Source organism: Paralichthys olivaceus, chromosome 9, assembly GCF_024713975.1.
Source record: "Paralichthys olivaceus isolate ysfri-2021 chromosome 9, ASM2471397v2, whole genome shotgun sequence".
NCBI classification, from domain to species: Eukaryota; Metazoa; Chordata; class Actinopteri; order Pleuronectiformes; family Paralichthyidae; genus Paralichthys; species Paralichthys olivaceus.
In genome coordinates, this window is record NC_091101.1 from 24,916,406 (window position 1) to 24,939,219 (window position 22,814).

At 43.5% G+C, this 22,814-nt stretch overlaps 2 protein-coding genes across 21 annotated transcripts in view; one reads left to right on the forward strand and one right to left on the reverse strand.

Moving 5' to 3' along the window:
* Window positions 1–7,067, forward strand: part of LOC109640429 (LIM and calponin homology domains-containing protein 1) — an 80,420-nt gene extending 73,353 nt beyond the window's left edge. For 6 of the 20 annotated variants that reach the window (XM_069531229.1, XM_069531245.1, XM_069531244.1 and 3 more), the window contains one exon: window positions 6,673–7,059. In XM_069531229.1, the coding sequence (XP_069387330.1) occupies window positions 6,673–6,896 (224 nt within the window). In that variant the 3' untranslated portion in view covers window positions 6,897–7,059. Of the gene's footprint in view, window positions 1–6,672 lie in introns of all 20 variants that reach the window. The other 14 variants (XM_069531235.1, XM_069531237.1, XM_069531238.1 and 11 more) reach the window with 7 other exon arrangements.
* Window positions 672–3,714, reverse strand: phox2bb (paired like homeobox 2Bb). Its single transcript, XM_020104434.2, has 3 exons — window positions 2,206–3,714; window positions 1,394–1,581; window positions 672–1,224 (listed from the first exon to the last, which is right to left on the reverse strand). Exons 1-3 carry the CDS (start codon window positions 2,444–2,446, stop codon window positions 796–798), a joined length of 858 nt encoding a protein of 285 aa, XP_019959993.1. The 5' UTR covers window positions 2,447–3,714; the 3' UTR covers window positions 672–795.
* Window positions 7,068–22,814: the final 15,747 nt, after the last annotated feature.

Consider the following 22,814-nt stretch of genomic DNA (forward strand, 5'->3'; position numbering starts at 1 on the left):
TCTGTATGATCGATCTACGAGGGAGTATGGCCTATGGTTCAACTATAGGAGACAGTAATACGTATTCACACTATACAATTTGAGCCACAAAAACACTGCCGTAGAAAGACACACAAAACACACAGCTCTCCTGTCGGGGGGCGAACATTGCAGAGGTTTGTGCCTTTTTTTTTTTTTTCTTCTCTCGAGGAAATAATTGTGTTTATATCGATAATTTAAAGAAACGAAACTCAGCTGTAGTTCTTCCACAGAAGGTTTTGGATGTTTGTAGTTTCAGGGTTCGTGGGTTTGTCCTCGTGAAGTGTCTCTACCGAACAAAGCAGCTGTTGAACTCTTGACGTCGGTGTTTGCTCATGAGCACTTCCTCAAATATTCGCTTTAACGAGTCTCTTCATCCACTGCTCACTCTGAAATGTGTGTGTTTTTGTGGTTGTTGTTTTTTTCCCTTAAAACACGAGGAATATTTTTGATGGACTCTCGCATGAATCATCTCAACACAAGTTATTGTCTTTAGATATTCAGTCCTGAAACAATCCACCCAACTTGTTTTAAGAAAAACAAACGACTTGCCAGGATGGATATTTTACAGCGAACGTGTTTTTAACTGACCACAAGAAACGGTGCAAGGCTTCAAAATAAAAGAACAGGAGTTGTTGTCATCATCTTCTGTTTAATTAACTGCGTTTTATTGTCCGTGTGAGTCTGGAGCAATTTGCTTTTCAGTCTCTGGAGAAGGAGGAAAACTTCTCTTCTCCTCCGCTCTGTGTTTTCTCCTCCTCCCTTCATTCAGCCTCATTAGAACATGCTGGTCTTTACTAAAGTCGCTTTGGCTCCGTTCTGTCTTTGCAACGACGACAGTACGCTGGCGAACGGCCCGCCCAGCGAGTCCGGGATCGAGGTGATGGTCCCCGGGGCGGTGGCCCAGCCTTGGCTCGGTGCTGTCACCGCCATCCCGGTGGAGACGGAGGTCTTCACCTGGTCCACCTGTCCGTTCCCGGTGGTGTTGACCTGCACGCCGGTGGGGCTCGGTCCGCCGCAGTTGGAGGTGGGCACCGGGTTGAGGCCCGGGCCTCCTGTGCTGTCTGGGTCGGTGGATTTGTTGTCTTTGCTGTCTTCGTCTCTGGAGTCGGACTTCTTCCCAGAATTGGACTTGGCAGCCGCTGCGGCAGCTGCAGCAGCCCGCTCCTGCTTGCGGAACTTAGCGCGTCGGTTTTGAAACCACACCTGGAAAATAGAGGAAGAGTTAAACCACTGATGCGTCAGTAAAGCGTTGACTCAACTACAAACTGTTAAAAAAGGGATTTTGTTTGTAAAAAAATCCTGTTTGCATAATAAATCCACCCGTGCGTAACTGTGCGTAATTGCGCGTAACTGGAGACCAAACGGCTGTTACCTGCACTCTGGCTTCAGTCAGATCGATCTTGAGTGCGAGCTCCTCTCTGGTGTAGATGTCCGGGTAGTGCGTCTCCGCAAAAACCCGCTCCAGCTCCTTCAGCTGGGCGCTGGTGAACGTGGTCCTGATGCGCCTCTGCTTCCTCTTCTCGTTCAGTCCTCCGTGATCCGTGAACAGTTTGTAGGGAACTGTGAACAGAAACCGAGTGTCACCGTCAGACGTGTAAAAGCACAGCAGAGCAGCGTGTGTGTTGTCAAACGGAAGAAAAATACAAATTCGATATTTTGTTTAAAATCCGGTGAAGGACGCTGAGCCAGAGCTTTGAATCCGGTTACGCGCGTGGTTGTGGGTGAATTAGTTGTGAATTGATAACGTCGCTGACCTGTGATGCGGTTAATTGTAATGTTAAACTAATTGTTGCTGCTCAGATTGAGGCTCGAGTTTGAGAACTTGTCATAATGTTCCCATCCGCCCCGCGTGCTGCTACTGTAACTCCAATTCGGTGTCAATAATGAGCTTTAGTCTTTGGTTATCTAATTATTTTCGAAGCTTTATGTCTCATCGCAAAGTAAATAAATTATGCCTATCATTTTGGCAGCTTACGATAATTCTGTTGGCGGTTTTGGGTGTGACTGGGATAGTATAACCCCGTAACCGAATTACCGCTTGCCTGCAATCGCTTCTAACGTGATAAATTCTTTCATTTGTGTAAGCAAATTTCGTTTGGTAAATACTAAACACATTTCCATTTTCAAATGCAATCAAGGCGTCCTATAATACGTCGGGGTTGTGGCTCCGGAGCCGCTGCTTACCTGCGGCATACGGGCTGCTCTGGTGGTCCCGCAGGGTCCCCAGGCTGCAGGACCCCGGCGTGAGGGACGGGCAGCCGGAGGTGGCCCCGAACGTGGTCCTGATGGGATTGTACTGAAAGCCACTGGCCTGACTGCACGAGCTGAAGTCCGCATAGGCCGATGCCAAGCTCGACGTGTCCATCCCGGCCATACATGACTCGTAGGCAGAGGAATTTAGGTAAGAATACTCCATTTTATACATTTGAGAAGACTCGGTGGAGTTAGAAAGCTGCACTTCCCGAGAAACAAAAAAACACGGCAAAGAAAAACAGCCCCCCCAAAAAAAAACCTGGGTTGGAAAGGAAAATAAAAAAAATGAGAACGAGCAGGACGCGCGGTCTGAGTTTGGGGGAAAGAGGATTTGGTTTGGACTGGATGGAAGGAGGCTGGACGGTGGGTAGATGTTCACTGCTCAGCGCCTGCTCCAAAACTGGCCTCCTTTATAGGAACCTAGCCCTGTTTTATGAAAACCCCCCTAAGAGCCGCCTAGCCCGAGGTCTCTAGAGCATATAGTCCTCATAATAAACTTGGCTCTTTCCGCTTGGACAATAGCAAAGCGTTTGGTCTTATTGCTAGCGCTTTTTTACATGACAATAACTCATCAGTCTATTGGGCTGGCACTGGGGGCCCGGGCTGTCCAACCTCCCTATCATTGATCCCCTGCATCTCTAATTAGAATTTAATACCACGCCATTACGCACCCCTCCACCGCCTCCACCTCTCCATCCCTCCATCCCTCTACCCATCCGCCCCACTCCTCTCCAACCACCATCTTGCCCTTTAATTCAATCACACCACTTGGAAATAATGAAAGTTGGGTGACGATTCTCCCTGATCCAATTTTCTCCAAGCTTTTAAGCCTTTTAAGCGACCGTATACCTTGGGCAGGATTTCACAGAGTATTCCCCCCCTCGTGCCTCCTCTCTCTGTCCGTCTGCTCCGGCTCTTTTCACTGCGGCTCCAGACTGTGGTCTCCCCCCGATGAGTGCAGCCAAAACACGGGCATTATCATCCAGCAGAGCGACCCACCGCTGGCGCTCACGTACGAGAGACTCGTAATAGAAAATATGTAGTTTCATCACAATCAAGTTCAACCGGGTTCAGAACCAAAACTCTCAGGCTCGTTTTCTTCTGTCTCTTCGGGGAAACTTGAGAAAAACCACAGAAACATTCACATGATCTGAATTAATAATCTGATTTTTCATTTGTCTTTAAGGCAGAAATATAATTTTAACACTGAATGTGCAGAGAAATCTTCAGGTGCAGTGCCACACGCTTTCCCCTTTCTTTCTTCTAGTTTCATTTCACCTCGCACTAATGACTTTTTATTACTTTAATTAGGATTTCATACATTTAAACGAGGACACTGTAATTTCTGTGCAGCAACTAAAACTGAAATGAAACTCAGCAACAGTCTCTGTGGGGTTGAAGCCCTGGATGTGACATTTTACGCACAGTAATAAACAGATTTATTGGCTTCATTCAGGTTTCTCCTGAATCTTCTCCTGCACCTCAGCAGCATCACCTCTGCTGAACTGTGTGGGTAGTTTTTTTTTGTTGTTGTATGATTCAAATGAGTTTGTAATTGTCTTTATTACTTTCATTATTTCATTTATTTGGCAAATAACATCTTTGTAATGAAAGTAACGAACTGGTGAGGCTTTCATCGGACCTCTTAGGCTGCACTATATTGGCTGAGTGGTTAATTTGGTTTGTGTAATAAGGTGAAGCGTTTTCTATGGCGCTCACACGTTCTCTGACTTTTTTTTTTTTTTAACCGAGTTCAAGTCCCTTTTTTTTTTGTTCCAAATTATCAAAAAGCGAAAAGGCGCCAGATGAATGATGGCGCATCAATTGGATTTATTCGACGAGTGTTTGATTTTTAAATCTCTTCACCTCTGCTCGTGTTTCAGTGATGGATCTGTGTGGTGATCTTCTCCTTTTCTCAGCCTCTAAAATCATAACATCCTCACAGGGATATAATTCTCATTGTGTGTGGTTGAATCAGGATTTCTATTAGATTTTTATCGTCGTGCTGTTATAGAATAGATTTGATTTGTCCTTCACAATATTGATCTTATTTTTTCATCACAATTAAGGAAAGATGGAGTAAATTCCCATTCAAACATTTATTCCTTATAATTGAGAGTGTATAGAAATGTGTAAAAACGAATGATGTTGACAGGTCAAACCACAAAGATCAATTTCAGTTTTAAATTATTTTTATTGGAAATGTTGAGAGATTCTGGTACAAACATTCTTTTAACCTCAGTTTCATGTTTTTTCATTTTGATCTCCAAACTCAAATGAGGCTTTAAGTGAATGAAACTTGTTTTATAATTTAAAAGCAGAATTTGGCCTCGGACAGTTGGTCCGTGTTGCCTGAAGGTGCAGCTCCATATTCTCTGTTAAAACACACAACACCCGCTCAGATTCGCCATCAATTATTTTTCCTCCACAATTGTTGACGTGTTGCAGTGTGTTGCTGCTCCTTTTCTTTTCGTGCGCACATTGTCTTCTCAGAGATCAGTAGAAAGAAAGTTAATTCTTTCCTGAGACAACCCGGTCCCTATTATGTAAATGTTTTCTTCTTCTTTTTTTCTCCACACACGAGCTGGGACCTAAAAGTTGTACCAAATGGTTAATTTGATTATTGAAACCAAAGAGCCAAATGGTTCACCGTCCTCCCTCCACGCGTCTGGCAGCGAGAAAAGAAACCATCTCTGGGAATTAATCTAATAACGCTCAAAGAAACGAGGAGTCTTTTCTGATATTTCGCCGAGGCAAATACAATTATAGCTTTTAGCCATCGGTTTCTTTCACTGAGGCCGCTCTTTATTCTGACGCTCTATAGTCCCTGCACCATGCTCCACCAGCTATTGAGACGCCCCCTCTTTTATAGTTTCAACATCTTTTAATTATTTCAGCTGGTTCGGGTGGGCCGAGGAGCCACGGGATGAAAATCTGATGCGAGAGTATTAAACCCGACAGGCTCGTCTCTGAGCTGCAGTACTTCTTCTTTTTTTTTTTTTTTTTTTTCAGCTGTCTTTCTTTTTGTTTTGAGATGTTTTGCAACGCGTGCAGACAGTTTACGCGCACATCCAAATGGGCCATGGTGGCACAGGAGCGCTGCGTAAAAACGGTGATTTACAGTAACGTAATGGTCTTTCAATTGAAGTGAAGCTGCAGTTAATTTGTAATTATGTGGCAAAATGAAGAGCTTTAACCATTTGCCTTCACTTAAATAAATCAGCAAAATTCGATGTGTGCAAGACCCTAAATTCTCCCGGCAAGTGCCGCACAATAGCCGGTGTGCGGGAGCAACTCCTCTCCATTTAGTGCGCTCTATCGTTGCTCAGCAATATAGGAATGCGGGTCGACAGGAGGGACAAAAAGAGGAACAAAATGCCATTGTCTCTGGATGGATTGGATGGATCCACTCCCCCGAAAAGGCAAAGAAACAGAGGAGGATAAAGAGCGAGCGAGCGATGGGAGGGTCCCGCTGTCACATTTCACCGACAATGTCTCACTCCTCCGCCCGAGGAAATCCTGCGCTTATCAAAACGGTTATTAATAAGGCCGCGTGTTGCAGGGGAGGGGCTCAGCAGCAGATCAAAAAACAAATCTTTTTTTTTGGGGGGGGGGGGGGGGGGGGGGTGCTCCCGTGACGATTTAGTGTGATGTCTCAATTGGACAGGAATGGATGAAGGCAAGGTTCTAAAGCTTTCACCTGCAGAAAGTGAACGAGACTCGAGACATCGTGGTTTTTATCCAAAAACAGAGCAGATCAGTGTTTTATATCTTTGGTCCGTGTGACGCTGCAGTTATAAGATCTGTAAGATAAGAGTTAACTCATCACAGATGAATGTGGGGAAAAACAAAACCAGACTCTTAAGGTGTTCCAGGCCGGTGCGTAAAAGGCGCATCGCGTTTCCAAGCGCACAGATGGAAAGTGACATCTGGAGAAGAGACAAAATTCAATTAGAAGCTGGTGCCTTCGCTCTGTGTCTGCGAGGAATAAAAAAAAAACCCGAGCAGCACAAAAGACTTCAGTGTTTCAGTCTCTGTGGAAGAAGACTGTGTTTTTTTACGCCTTTTCAGCTGGTGCTTCTTTTTTACTCTGTCTCTGGAACCAGTCTGCGGGCTGCTCATCAGCTGAGGTGCAAGAGCGTCATTGTTCTACACTTCAGTCTAATTGTTGAATATTCTCAGCTCGTTTCAAACGTTAAACTGAAAAATAAGGTGAAGCTCTGATATGAAAGAAGAGGAAAAGTTTCTATTTTTCTCACATTTATATGTGGAAATAACAGATTCCTTTACAACCCCTCCCCCCGCAGTGAAAACAGGTAAATATTAAATCCTGTGTGTTGTTTAAAAGTGTTACTCTTCTCTGTTGTCTCCCATTAACTCGCCCTGTTGTTCTTCCAGATGCTGCAGCCTGCGGTTCCTGCATGCGGCTCGTCTCTCCGGCCTCTCCGGCCCCTCTGCGCCTTTATCTGCGCTCCCCGAGTGACCAAGAGCGCAGCCAGCGGATTAACATAAAAATCTTATTCCGGGGGATAAGATTAGGAAACATATTACCCTCGAACGCGGCCTTGGCACGGGCTCGAGCCAAGGCAAGGAATCAATTACTAAATTACTCCAACCTCTAAGTCGACATTAACGCAGAGAAATGCCATCGACCGCTTCTGAAATAAGATTTCGCAAAGATGTGATCATTAAATCTCTTGCCAGTGTTCAAGAATCTGATTCATAAAATCGTCCGAAATGAGATGGAATTAAATTCTTATCGGGGCTCTTGTCATCGTTTCATCCCGCGCTGTTTAACGTTGGTCAATGGCCTTCATGAGATTTCCCCCTGTAAATAAAGTTAGTAATTGAATCCGCCTCTCCACGACACATTGTTTGGTTGTTATTAATTTATTGCAGCCATGCGGACACACACACACACACACACACACACACACACACACACACACACACACACACAGTACTGCTGCATGTTTCCTGCATTGTGTTTTAGTTTTAAGGGTAAAAAAAAAAAACTACATCATCTGTCATTTTCTCCCCTCCCCCCCATGTGGGGGTCAAACCATATTTTATTTTAGCATAGTCCACTGGCATCACACACCCCCACACCCCCCACACACACACCCTCGCCCCCCCACACACACCCACACCCGGGCATTAGCAATTGACAATTATTAGCCTCAGCTTCATAAATCAGCTGCGTGACCCGTTATTATTGTTGAATTGAATAGCTGTTGGGGAAGTGAGGGTCAGTGTCATTAACTTGGCCCCCTCCCACACACCCCCTGCCTCCCCTCTCCACATCCACATCCAGCCCCCCCCCCTCTCCCCAACACCATCCTCGGGCCCCCTGAAGGCATTTGGCCCCTCTATACAAGGACCTGCTGGCTAATAATGCCGTGTGGTCGGCCCTAAAAGCTTAATCACACATGCATTAAGCGGCAGACAGCGGCTCTTTGTGCGCACGTAGGTTTACTGGAATTAAGCGATTAATGGTCATCTGAGCGGCAGGCGACAAGGCGGCGCATCGAGAATGATGGAGTGGATTTTAATGTCCAAGAGAGAAAGAGAGAGAGAGGGAGAGAGAGAGAGGGAGAGAGGAGGCGTCAGGGTGAAAGGAAGGAAGGAAGGAAGGATGGAGGGAGGGCTGCAGCAATTACAGTAGGCCATGTCTCCCAATCCATCATAAAACGTCAAGGTCATTGTGCGTCATATTGATTGTTAACCAACGCATTGTGATGTTTATTACCCCCCCCCCCCCCCCCCCCAACACTTCTCTATACTCCAACATTACAATATGCAAAATCTTCCACATGTAAACACCTGCCTTCACTTTCTAAAGCTGCTCGTTTGTCTCGCCTCCCCCTCCTCAATTTCATATTCTTTTCATGTGTTATGGCCGAACACGCGTCCTTCACTTGTACTTATGCACAAGACTCTTTATTTTAGCCCCCAGCCTCCATCTGCATAAACCATCAGGCGGCTTCCTGTGAATTATGATTTCCATATAGTCAAAAGAGACACAACAAGGGCCTCACATCCACTTAGATGCACAACAGGACGTTCACAGACGCCGTGAACCTGCGGAGTCACAAACACAACAATCTATCAAGGAGAGATGAGGCTGCACGTTGACTGAGATGATTAAATATATGAATAAAGCTTTAATCACTGAGGACGAACATCCCTGAAAACAGCTCCAGCACCTCAAAGCCTCCGGTGTTCCGTCTACACACAGTTTGTGTTGCTGTGACTCCACTCAGGTGTGTGCGTGCAGGTTGTTGTCTTCCTCTGTCGTTAGGATACACCACCACTTCCATGTTGTTATCTTAATTGATTCTTGTGGAGTTTGTTGACATCAGCAATCGTCCACTAAAGCTACACTCAGCTGCAAACCAACCATGACTGAAACGATGACCACACTTTAAAAAGAAAGTTAAATGTCCAGAGTTCCTCTTACTTTACTTTATTCCCTTACCTTCCCCTTTTGGCTGCTTGGTAGGAATCTGCAAAGAAAAACAAATAAATGTAGTGACGTAAAAGTATTGAGTAACATTAACTGGAAATACTCAGGTACAGTAGCTTCAATACCTGATAAGTATACTTATGTGTAGTACTTGAGTAAATATCACTGGAGATCAGTTGTGTTTCTAAACTAATTAATTCAACACTTTATCATATTTGTATTTAGTAACCTACTTTGAAAACATGTCTCATTTTCACATAAGGTGAAATATACAAATTATTCATCTTGTATTTTCTCCGGTACAACATCATTTAGCAAAAGCACCAAATTGTTTACGATTATAAAAATAACGTCTGAAAATAAATACAATTTGGGAATTCAGTTCATTTAGAGTTACACTAATCAACCACATCCCCGATGGTCATGTCACCGAAACACATTTCATCCAGTTATTACTCTTTACACTCAGCTTCTCTTGTGCAGCTTTTTTAAAACTAGAGAGAAATCTGTTGAAATGAATTGAAGTGAAAAGTATTGATGATTCAACAACATCTGATATAATCCAGAGTTTGATATGATGATGTCAGATTTTTGATCCGTGCACTTTAATACCATGAATCTCACCCAGATGTTTCGTTGCATCACATCCATGTTTGAAAACCATCATCACCCCCATCACACAAAACCTCAGAATATTAACCTCAGACAGGAGGAAGTCAAGTTCCTTGGATTTCATGTTTGCTCTTTCTCTCCCTCTGAGAAGTCTTGATGGCACAGTGTGATTTATATCGCCATGACCACCATCCAATGGCAGCGCCTGTTGATCAATCAAACCTAATTTGATTGGATGGAATACTTAAAGAACAGCCAGATGGGAGTCATCAGCGTGCCTGTCCACTGCAGACTCTGATTCACTTCCTGTTCCCAGAAGGCAGCTCTCGGAGCTTTGAGGGATGATGCCGCACCACAGAGCTGGAAGACGTAGATTCGATAGCTCCGCTGAAATCAATACGAGGATCGAGAACTGGCTGGTGCACAAATAATGGGTGTTTTTCTAAATGAGTGTTGGTGAGAGCTGCGCTGCATGTGGCTGAGAGAACCCACATGTTGCTTCAATAACTTTCAGCAGCAGTATATTGAATTTCTAAACAAGTCTCTCAATTACAAAGCATAAATCACTGATCTTCTGTTTTTCAGTTTTTGCTCGTTAACAAAAAACCCATAAAAGTCCAAAACCAACCAAAGTTTGAGCCTAAGAAGTAGTTTGTGAATCTAAAGCCGATAAATCTTATTCCTGAGCTCCACTGTTTCCATAAAGAGAACCAGACGTTACCAAATATGAAACCATGGCTGAATATAGTCCTCCAGTAAACAGTAAATTTACTCACAGCAGTTTAAGGGAAACATGTCATTAATGAATCTATACATTTACATCAAACACCCCGATGCCGATGTGAGGGGATCACGAAAGCGAGTGGGATTCATTGTCTGCGGATCATAAATGTTTGATTTTGTTCAGTGGTTGTTCAGATATTTCAGTTTTAACTAAAGACGTTGACCGAACGACATCAACCGTCTCAAGAGCCAAGTCACCGGCACGGCCGTCCATCTGTCTCAGCCACACTGAAGGAGACTGCAAGGTTGCTGTGGTAGGCCTCTGTTCTATCTCTTGTATTTCTATGCCGTGCATCCTCCCTCCCCTGTGTGAGCCTGACGTGACAAATAGCTGGATCTGCACTTTTCTGCAGCAAAACCAACATGCCCCTCATCATCGCTGGGTGCAAATTTGATCAGAACACACCCAGAATCCCCCTGGCTGCCCGATGATGAATTGGCATATTAAGAACGATGTTTATGCATCAGGCCAGCACTCTCCAGCAAATGACAGTAAATTGCCTCTCAGACAAATCTCTAGTCTGGGACTCTGGTGACCAGGGATGAATTGAAACCTCCTTCGTGGATCCCGTGAGCTCCGGAAAAACCCAAGCAGATGATGACTTGTCCTTAATCGACCGGTGTTATGCAGAGAGTTTATTGTAAAATTAATCACTTTTAATTAATTTGGTGAAAAACAAAGTTCAAATTAAAGAAAATCAACAGCGCAGCAGCTTCCCTGGTGCTGCCCCTCACTCACCTTTTATCAACAAAGTTTTGATGTTTGCTAAAAGTAAATTTCAAGTCAAACAAACCTGAATCCACGGGAGCGCTCGATAGTAATTGCTATATTCATCCGTAAATGATTATCGCTGTTTATTTACCTTTTAATACTCTCCGTCAAGCGTTATGTTCCATTGATTGAGTGAGCATGTGAAGCAAGGAGTCGAACTTGGCTGTTCATATAGCTTTTATATGAATTAACGTCAGTGTAGCTGGTCGAGCTCGGCCTGGTCCGAGTCCAGATTGAAGCCGCAGAATGAAAACCAATAGCCTTGGGCTGATATAGAGTAGCATCGAGAAGACGGAGGGAACCGTAAGAGGAGCAATAACGCTAATGTGATCAAAGAAAATGGCTCTCTGAGTAGAGGTGGGATGAAAGCCATACCCCGAGATCTGGCTTTGCAGGGCCCAGCAGAGGTGACAGCATGATGAAGTTTCTATTGGATTTCCTGAGAGTAGAGGCAGAGTAGCCTTAAACCACTGCCACTCACGTGTTGGACCTGAAATTGACAGGCAGAGCGTGTTCGGAGAGAAAATTACGCCGGCAGAATTTGTAAGATTGTGGACTCGAGAAAATGTGGATCTAGTAATGATGTGTGAGTAGAATTTGTAGTCGTATGGACATCGCAACCTGCAGTAACAGACGTGTATTGATCATTCAGTGAAACAGTTGTTGTCACACAACCAAGGGAAAGAAGAGTTAGAGCACCCGACAATCACACTCTCATTGATACCTCCATCAAGGAGGTTGGGTTTTCACCCGTATGTTTGTTTTTGTTTGTTTTTGTTTGCTTGCTTGATTGTTGGTTGGTTGGTTGGTTGGTTGATTGTTTGGTTGGTTGGTTGATTGTTTGGTTGGTTGGTTGGTTGGTTGATTGGTTGGTTGGTTGGTTGATTGTTTGGTTGGTTGGTTGGTTGGTTGGTTGATTGTTTGGTTGGTTGGTTGATGTTTCAAAAAATGATTTCCACAAAACTTGGTGGAAGAAGGAAACATGGACCAGGAAAGAACCCATTCAAATCATAAAGTGAAGCCAAACTGTCTTTTCTCTGTTGACTGGCTGCAGTGTAGGTGATAAACTTTGCCTCCTCCATGTTAGCGGATGGGACATGGGTCAAGTTAAACAGTCAAAGTCATTTTAGGTAGCTATCACAAAGGTGTGTGTTCAAGTGTTCGTGTCTTTGGTAAGTTTGTTTGAGATGGGGTGACATGTCATGATTGACAGCTGAGGCTGACTCGTTGGTAAAGCATGTGTATACGTGAAATGCTGTAGGGAAATACAACGTTTTACGAGAAAAGTATTTTGCATAAATGTGATCTGATTTGCTTCCACTTGGGAAATTTATCCACTGACTTAAGTTGTTTGCTGATGGAACCACATTCCAGACAGAGAAGAATATTCTGTCAACTGGTTTCAAGAAGTTTTGTGGTAAACCCAGTATCCCGACCTCCGAAGCCTTGATAGCTTTCAGGCTTCACAATCCAAACATCAGTTTTCATAGGTTTCTATAGAATTCACCGACCATCACCAGCAGCATGTGTCATTCAGAGGCAACCACTTGGGTGTGTCGAGTTCTTGTTTAGCTCCCATTCAAAAGCAATCACAAAATGCCCACCAGTTTGCAACCGGCGTTTGTCCGCCCTCTCCTTCCCCTGACTCTGTTTGCAGGTTTGCATCTGAATCAGGGGGCTGGCGGGGGCCCGAGTGCTCGGCCACGTGGACCAGATTGATGTCATTGTCTCGGCACACTGACCTTTGCTGTAATACCCACGGCAGACATCACAAACTCTCACATCAATTTGGCCCAATTGGATGTGGCATGTCTTGGCTAACTCAATTTGTGGAGAAATGCACCTGTCTCTGCCTTCCCTCCCTATAGATTCACTCGAGGGGAGGAGGGGGGAGGCGGTGGTATTGCAGAGGAGAGAAAGAGAGAGAGAGTGGAGTTGGCTGCTGATCCACCACCGTCACCCTCTCCCCCACTTTCCTCACCGCCCTCACCCACAAAAACATTCACCCGCATGCATATAAACACCACACACCAACTTCACCCTCTTTCGCTTCCTCTCAGCTCTTTTCCCTGGGACACACTTTGCAGATGCACCTCCACTGCAGCAGCACGCACACCCTGAACGTGTGTGTGTGTGCGAGTGTGTGTGTCTGTGTGTATGTGTGTTATCCAAGGTCTGGGCAGAGCGTCTGGGAGGAGCAGAAGGAGAGCTATTAGCCCGGCAGTAATGAGATTAGAGCGACGTTAAAGGGGGATGTGAATTTAAACAGCCAGCAGAGAGAAGAAGAGGAAAAGTTGGAGGTGTTATTAAGGTTGTTCATTACTCATATGCTCTGTGTGTGTGTGCGTGTGTGTGTGTGTGTGTGTGTTTGAGAGAGAGAATATTCTGCAAGGTCACTTTAGTGTGCAACATAACATTGCTCTGTGTCCAGTAGGTTATGTGGGATTTGAGGATGTATGCATTCATAACCGCCTGTTACTTTACGTGTTCTTGAGCATGTGTGCTGCGACACACACATTAGTGTGTGTTTCCAGTGTGTGTTTGTTTTATGCAACACAGCGAGCTGTCAGAGGTGAATAATATGTGTTGGGATCTGAGCATTGGGTAATGAGCAGCATGCTGTGAGGTGAGGCATGAGCCGTCCATCTGCACTGGTACTGTTTACTCCTGAAACGCACAACACACGTGTTCAGCTATCCTTGTCGCGACCTCCAGCTCGTTCACACGTCTTTGTCAGGATTGAACTTTAAAGCTGCAGTCGTTTATGACCACTGGTTCAAACTCACAGAGATGCAATCACAGAGATCGACTCTTCAACTCCTACCATATATAATGTTTGAACAACAAACAAAGAGAACTGGTTCATTCATTTTCTCCATTCATCCCAAAAAACGACCTGTGAGTTGACAGCACGCCGACAACAGATGACACGACCCTCAAAGATGATGACGACGGGACGAACGTACCACGAATCAAATGTAAACAATACAACAAATTGTTGTTTGCAGCATGATTCAAACTTTCAGGTGTGAAAACATGAAGGACCAACTGAACATTACGTCACTCTCCATCCTGGAGAATTCTCTGTTTGTAGCATATCACCATGTAAGAGCAGGTGACGGTAAATGACAATGCACATTATTGAAGCAGCGTATATGCATGAGTGAACGTGCACCGCCCACAAACGGATGTTGTGATAACATTTATCCGCTTTATAGATTTTCCCTGCAGTTGTATTGACAGGAAAGTCAATACACCAGCAGGGTAAAGTCAAACCCAACCTCACTATTCACTTAACATTGACTTGACTGGAACCTCCTGGACATGGAAAGAGCTCAGAGTGTTAAAATACCAAAATGCCCTTTAAGTCAAAATGTTGGTGTTCGATGTTTCAACATGTCTACGATCATGATGCCACAATATAACAGTATAATATTAATATCACAAGTATCATGCTCTGTTATCATTTTACTGCATCATAATGAAACACAAAGTACCATCACTGTATACAATTACCACCATCTTCCCCATCAGGACACATATTCAAACTATTGTCTTGAGCTTTTCATTATATCCTCATCCTTGTTTTCCTGACTACATGAAATGTTGTTTAATTTAGTTCCAATTAAAAGTTGTCTGAGCACATAGTGGACGTCTCAGGATTGAAACCTTATTCTCGCTCCTTCAAACAACACGAGGCAAAACAACCAAACGCTCCAGATCAGTGACTGATTCGACTTTGTAGTGAGATTGTAACTGTATTTGGAGGATGTGAAAAGGCATTCTGGGAAATGTAGGAAGTCACGACGAGGAGGCCGAGGAAACGTTTGTAAATTACTGCATTTGACAGCAAAAATTAAAATATTGAACATGTTAGATTTATGAGATCTGACATGAGCTCAGTTTAATTTGTGAAGCACCTGAACAGACTATACAACCACACACACACACACACACATACACAGAGTCAAATAATGACACACACAAACATGTTCTTTCGTTTGGAGCCAAAGGTCCAGTCAGTGACCTATTACAGCCAGGCCACACAGAGTGACCCCTGCTGCCCCCTCACACCACCACCCATCCCTGAGCCCCTGCTCCCCACCCAAATGCTGAGGCATCACTGCTTCTGAGCACACAGTCCTGTAGCACCCCCTGACCCCGCGCTGTCCCCCATTATAGAGCAGTCAGAAAGCTTTTAGGGGCTCCGGTAACGCTGAAAGATTGATGGCGTAAAATGGGGTGGAGGAGGGGGGAAGAGCAGGTGGTTAAGAAGAGAATGTCCTGCTTAATGGGTTGCCAGGAATGTAATTCAATAATTATGAAAAGTGACTCAGGAGAGCTGGCTGGACGGATGGATGGTCCGAGGGCCACTGAGGGAAGCAGGGAGGCTGCCAACCCTCCGCACATGCCTGAGCATCCTCAGCCTCCAGGTCCCACACAAACAGGTGAAGACATTTCTCTGTCACTCATTCATCGTAGCTTCAAATGACGGAAAACAACTCAGATTTTGGTAAAAATTCAAATTCACCCTTGTATTCAGTTATTATGGGCACATCCAGTCCCATTCGTTGTGTCTGTTTCTATCTTGTTATGTGATTTGTTTCATAACTTCTGTTTGCACAGAAATTACAAGGAAGAAGAAAACTATGACTCCCAGGATGCATCTTGGCACAAAACATCCAATCACAGCATTGGAAAGTTTTCGGTATGCAGCGGCTAATGTTTACGATCTGCTGCTGGAATCAATTTACGTTTGGATCCCGGATCAATTTTGGATGAATTCAGTGACTGTGGCATTTTGTTTCAGCTGAGGATCATGGGTACTGTAGTATTCTCCTGCACTGTGAAAATATTATATTTCTGATCAGACATGCTAACGGTTGCTGCTCACATTAAACACAACGAACATTCTGTTCCACCCAAGATTTGCTTTTGTTTTTTCGGAAAACGGCATAATCCCCTAATGAAGGACTACAAATTTCAAACTCTGTAAATGGCTCTTTGTTTATTTAGATTAATTCAAACAATCATTCAAATTGGTGTATTTTCATTTGAGAAAACAAAACCAACATTTTGATCCACAGAGTTTGGTCCATCAAAGGCAGGTCTCTGATCTTTGACCTCTGTCGCCCGAGGTAGCTCTGCTGTTATTGTCTCTTTTTAAATACGTTATTCGCAGGACACAGAATCACTGGCTTTTAAAAAAAATCTCATTTCAGGATGGATTTCTTCAGCTGTCCATGTTTACTGTCTGACTTCACTGATCAGATTACAGCTATTGCTTTGCCTCAAACTCTGCATGTCATCAATATTCCACAGAACAGATGCAAAACGCTGCAGCTTCGCTTCAAAATCTGTAAGTAGGACTTTGTCTTATCTTCAGATTCTGTCACAATCACTTAGAGAAGAGAGGAAACAGATCTAATACTGGTCTGAACTGCAGCTATGTTGGTGCACAGTTATTGTTTTTCTGTTATCGTGTTCAACGGACGTCTTGTTCGGTGCAGGAACATTAAAAACTCACTGCAACATTATTCTGCTGACGCTGTGATTGATCTGATAAATGAGCCTCGTATGTTTTGAAACTTTTCAAACCAGTGTTCTCTGAGAAGTTGGCTTTGATTTCTGTGTCTCACGAAAAGCCACATTTTTGCTTAATCTTTTTGTTGTTTGCAAATTTAGAATTGTATTTTTTTGTCCAAGACTTCTGCTCCACATTTCAATACATACCCTTTGTATTTCATGGGTTTAGCAGGCGCACAATAAAGTATCTTGGGTGAAGCAGCAGTATTTTACAGTTTTGATGTGATTTGCAAACAGTAGTATATACATCTGACCTCAGTATGTCAATAAATTTCCAGTTGGTGAAAGTCTTTCCATCCACTCTTCCTCATCTTTCATCTATTTCATCCTCCCTCCCTCCCTCCCTCTCTCTCTCTCTCCGCCCGGCCTCCATATACTTTTGCTCTGTCTTCTTACTTTCGCTCTCCAAGACGTATTGATAATTTCCAGCAAGAATACGATTTCAGTTTATTCTACAGAGCAAAAAATCTAATAGCTGAGTCCTCAATTCAATTGTGTTTTACCGGAGTGGAGAACAATAAACAGGGAGGAGGGCTCCGCTCCAGACTTTCACCATGAGATTATTGTTCAAAAGAGATTTGATGTGATTACAGGAAGCAATAGATGATAATTACATCAGAACATGACTTTTCCTCAGCGAACACTTATATTCATCTGGGTTATGCATCGGCCCAAAACTGAAATGTGGCAACGCACGAGATGACACAGGCTGCGAGTCCCAGACACCGGGGGTGGGGTGGCTGAGGCGGCGTTTGCAGTCATTGCAGGGTCAGGAGGCGAGAGTCCATTTATGACGTTTGGTTGGATTTCTTTGTCCAAAATACAACACTATGTGTATTTAATGACACAGATAGATGAATTACCCTGACAGCTCTAATCCACAATTATACAAAATTACAAAATTCCCTTAAAAATACAAGATTTCTGTAAGTAAACATGTATGAAGCACCTTTTAATACTGATTCTAATCAACAAACTCAACTGATCATAAGGAATAACTACAATATGATTATTTTATTTACATCCACAGCATTGAGGTTTAATTCAAACGTTAATTACAAAGCATATTTGTATTTTGCTCAGTGCAGTTATGAAAGCTGTATTCAGATTCAAGTATTAAAGTAAAAGTAGTAATACCACATTGTACTTACTTGAGTAAAGTCTCTCAAATGTCACAAATCACATGTTCAGTACACACAACAGAACTTTTAAAGGTTTTCTATTGGCTATTGGTTTTTATTACTGTATAACTTTTGATCAATTTATCAAGTTAGAGGATCCATGAACTAAATTTAACAGGAGAAATGGAATTAAAAGTAAAGCTCACTGTTGTGACTGAACCTGCTTGTTGATGTGGCAGCAGCTTCGTCTCCACGGTTAAAACCACCCCCTCAGAAAGTTGGCGTCACGGCCGCTGAACAAAACGCAAAACAAACAGAAAAACAAACTTGGAGTAATGACACTCACAGTTTGCCAGAGTCGGCTGTTTGGCAAAGAGCGAGTGGTGGTGAGGGCCAGGCGCTGAAAGATGGCCACTTTTACAAGGCAAGACAATGCAAAGGAAAAATAACAAAACCGGCCAACTTTGATGGCCCCTGAATATATTGGGCACTCTGCCTTGTGTGTGTGTGTGTGTGTGTGTGTGTGTGTGTGTGTGTGTGTGTGTGTGTGTGTGTGTGTGTGTGCCTGCAGCAGCAGCGGGTGGGGGGCAGAAGGGTTAAGTAGGATAGAAGGCACCCATACTTCAGATTGGCAGCAAGCTGCCGCAAGGATAATCTAATCAGGGGATGCAATTCAATTAGCCAAGGGTCTCTGGGGCCACCGAGCCAGGCAGCCGGTGGCAGCGCTGCTACCGAGGGGGCTGCTGCTGCTGCTGCTGCCTCCACCTCCACACCCGACACCCCGACGCTAGTCTCCGCTGGGCCCTGGCCGCTGCACATGAATGCAGATGAAATTTGAAATATGAAAATCTCCAATAATTTATGGAAGTTGTCAGGAACACAGAGCCAAGCTGCTGCTGCTGCTGCTGCTGCTGCCGAGGGGGGAGAGAGGGGGGGAGGGTGAGGGAGAGGGGTGTTATTTTTCTATGGAGTTAAAATTGTCTTCCTGCTGCTGCTGCTGAGAGGATTGTGATGTTATAACACATATTACAGTTCAGGTTATTAGTGCTGGAGAAGAAGGAATACCTCAGCGGTACTGCCGTTTGAGTTGTGTATTTCTCGACCTGTAGTTAAATCCTAGTGTACAAAAACACACAGGTATTTACAGCTGTTCCTGGTTTCTCTCTCCTCTCTCCCCCCATCTCTCTGCACTCACCCCAGCCGGTCGAGGCAGATAGTCGCCCACATCCAGTCTGGATCCGTTGGAGGTTTCCTCCTGTTATGAATTTGTAAAGTCTCGACCGTTCTGTGTGAAGTGCGATGAGATAATGTGCGTTGTGATTTGGTGCCATACAAATAAAGCCTGAGGGATTCAGATAATGTTGTGTTGTTTATTTCACTTTTCAGTTTCAATGAACGCTGATGAGGCTTTTTCATTCATTAGTTGTAGCCGTTGCACATAAATCTTCATATTTCTGATTGTCAAAGATTAAATCGACAGATTTGTGCAGATTGTTGCATCAGATTGAAGAAAATTAGGTTGAACATTAAACGTTTCTCTCTACGCTGGTGAATTTGATCAGTTCATTCAAAAGAATATTCTAGAAATGTCCTCATAGATTTTTTTGTAGAGTGAGACGAGAGACAACACTCTCATATCAACACGACAGCTCATCAGCTCAACACAGAGACACAGAATTTGTCCTTTTCTTTTTCTCGTTTATATCTTAGTCCTCAAGTTGTGTTATCATTTAGTGTTTTACAGAAGGTTTGGGAAAATGCTTGTTTATGTTCCATCGATTGTAAAAAAAAAAACACACTGATACAGACATCAACTCATATTTCAGATATGTCTTTAAACAAAAATAAATGCTCGGTGAGAGATTTTTCTATTTTGCAGTGCACATTATAAAACCCGGCAGTTACTGTCGGGGATCTCCCTCCTCCACCCTCTCCTCCGTCTCTGTGTCATAACGGCTGTGACAAGCACCTCCTCAGGAAAAGAGGAGAAGCTGATGAGAGCTGAGGGGGGGGAGGAGGGCGGGAGGATGAGGGTGAGACGGGATGAGATAGAAGATGGAGGGAGAAACCGAGAGAGAAGCTCTTAGACAGATTATTGCTCATTAGAGGCTGCCTTGCACCGTACCATTATGTCAGGAGGAATCCTTTTTCATTTGCACAAATTTGCCTGGAATTTTTCTTATTTAGCCAGACCTCCATTATCAGAGCTGGAAATCAGATTAGCCTATGATTATTCCCTGGCTCGCCTGCCAACATTTCCCCATGCGGCCAACGCCGGTGGCTCGGATCGGTCTTGGCCTTTTGTTAACCTCTGCCCACCAACAACAACAACAGGCGCAGTATGAAATTATACAGAGCGGGATAATGGCAGCACCAGAGCACCCACACACGACTGCAGTCACACATAAATCTATGTATTTGTTATTTATAGTTCATCTTCATTTTAACTTTATACATTCTTATTTAGAAATATAAAGAGGAACTCAAAGTGTTTTCAGGTCATTTTTTGAAAACCAAACTCTTCCTGAACAGCTGGAGGCTGCACCAGTTGCATCGTGGGTAATGTAGGCTACAAGGGGAATGAGTGGAATAAGAGAAATATCCCCCCCAAAAAAGGACAATCCATTTATTGAAATAAATTTACTTTTATTATTTGGATTTTACATTTAGAGAATATGACCATCGTTTAAAATACATCTTACTGTTGCAGATAATGATCATTACCCAAAATCCTGATGTAGAGAAAAATCTGGTTTCACTCTTGATAAAAACAAATACAACAAACAATTCTACAAAATAAAAAACATAACACAGTGTATTTACATGTAAAGCAATTATATCCCAACTTATTTCTACGTGTTTTAATAATTATGATGTATAAATATAAAAGAAACATTCTCAGTATACACACACATGACCCCTCTGATGTATCTCGTGAACCTTTGCAGGGGCCCAAACCACAGGTTGGGAATCACTATAACTACCTGCTGTAAATAAAATAATTCACTTTGAGCAGAATGTTGATTTAGAAAACATATTTTAGTATTTGAGTATTTACTTGTATTTTTTACTCTGTTAGATAAAGAGTCCTTCTTCCAGCTTTGAGGATGTTGTAACTGTATACGTCAACGTGATCTAAAGACTGTTGATACCTGACGTATCAGGAGGAGGAGCAGGTGGAATGTTTCCCATTGCTAAATAATCACTCCAATTAGGCAATTAGAATCTGAGGCAGAATCAAGTTATGGATACCCCATGAATAAGCCCCCACACTAATCACAAATCAATAAGGACACGTTTGACTGCTACGCTCTCATTAACCTATTGCTTTTGAACTGCTGGTGCAGATTTTTCGTGGCTTTAATTGGCTGTAAAGCAATAAGATGTAATGTGTTGTTGGTTTTAGGTTCATTAGTAAATGGTGTAAGTCACTGATTCGAATCACGGAACTTAATAATGAGGCGAACGAACGCAGGGATGAAGAGGAACACGTGGCGTCAGACTGAACAGTCTGGGTCTTCAGCTTAAACTCAAATCTATAAATCTTGAATCTTTTAACGTGATTTATTTGCTGTAATCTTCATCTTTTCTGTCATTTCCAGATGTTCTGTTTCATTCTCTTTGCAGTTCTTTGCGGATTAACCGTTCATCCAAACCCCCTGATGCTCTGACGAATGTTTTACTGCAAACCCTCGTTAAATTTTACTTGAATGTGTATTTTTGGAAGAACAGTCTGAAGCTGCCTGACAGATTTTCTTCTTGTTCTGAGCCAAAGGCTTATTTAAAGAATCGTGTATAACTTTGAAGAAGTCTCTCACTTGTTTAGTTTAAACCTCCACTTTAATATTTAAAAACAATCCGTGTGTCCATTAACAAACTGTTTCATTTTAATAATCATTTCTTTCTGATTTGTCCCAGTTCTCGTGGATTTTCTTATGAAGCTCCAAACCTCCGGCCTGTGTTGCTTTGGGGTCGTTGTCATCTGGACTCCAGCTCTCTGAGAGGTAAGATGGTGTCACTGTGGTCATCGTCCCTTTTTTATTGTTATTTTGTTGATCTGCTCTGTTACACGTGACATTTACTGCTTAATTTCTCCCTTTCATTAAAATGATTAACATCCACTGTAACTACCCTTATGTTCATGTATACGTCTGATCTGAAAAGACTTTAAAATAGCTTTGCATCTATTCTGTATCATCATGATCAGTGTAGAAAAGAGCAGAAATAAAAAGAGCAATGGGCTTTGTTGGAACTTTGGTAGATTTATTTTCATTGAAGACAGAAACATTAAAGTAGCATCAACATCCACAGTCTTTGCAAATGAGACAGAAACCTCAGAAAAAATAATACAAACGCTTTTAAATACAAATCAGTGTGAGTGAATATCACAGGATGTTGCTGAGAAAGAATTTGTTGTTGGAGGTGAATACATTTTCATTTAAACCTCGATTTAGTTCAAATAAACAACAATTCAGATGTTTGCTGGGTTCGTTCAGCTTGTTTCTACATCGTCAGGACTGTAGTTCAACATGCAGGGGCTGAAATGAGTCATTTTTCACGTCTCTGGACTCTGAAGGCGATCCTGAGGCCATCACTCTCCAGTCCCTCGGCTCTCCCCGGCCTCCATCCGGCCACCTCCAGCCAGGACGGTCTGCAGGACACCGTGTAGCCATGCTGGAGTCTCTGAAAGCCGGCTTGGTGGGAGCAGATTGCTGCCTAATTGTGCTTTTCAGAGCTGCTGTGCACTGGGGGGTTACAACAGGGCTGCATGTGGTCTGGGGCCACAGCAGTGGACGTAGCACTGAAGGAATCCAACCTAGCAGGGTCTCATTGAACTGCTGAAGCAAAGGTCAGCGCAGTTATGCCTCCGTGGGCTGAATGACGGCAGCACCACAGAGGCCTTATCACTCACTTCAGGCACTAATCACTTATTTTTGTGGCTTGCGATCATTTCTTGCATGTGTGAAAAGCAACCTGCAGATCTCATTTCCAGTTTGGTTCATCCACTTCCCTTTCCCCCCCATTATGCATCCTGAGACTGGATGATCCATCTCTCCCTCTCCCTCCCTCTCTCTCTCTCTCCATCTCCTGCGCCCCTGCATCCCCCCCCTCCAGCACTCCACCAGCCAACCCCTGCTATTTTCACCCCACACACATCCGTCGCTGCACTTATCCAGCCTCAGACGGCTGCTGGCTCGAT

Coding starts and splice junctions, on each gene's coding strand:
- phox2bb (XM_020104434.2), bottom strand. CDS start 2,446: ATGTATAAAATGGAGTATTCTTACCTAAATTCCTCTGCCTACGAGTCA. Junction 1,582..2,205: donor GAGCAGCCCGTATGCCGCAG/GTAAGCAGCGGC, acceptor TTCTGTTCACAG/TTCCCTACAAACTGTTCACG. Junction 1,225..1,393: donor TGACTGAAGCCAGAGTGCAG/GTAACAGCCGTT, acceptor TCTATTTTCCAG/GTGTGGTTTCAAAACCGACG.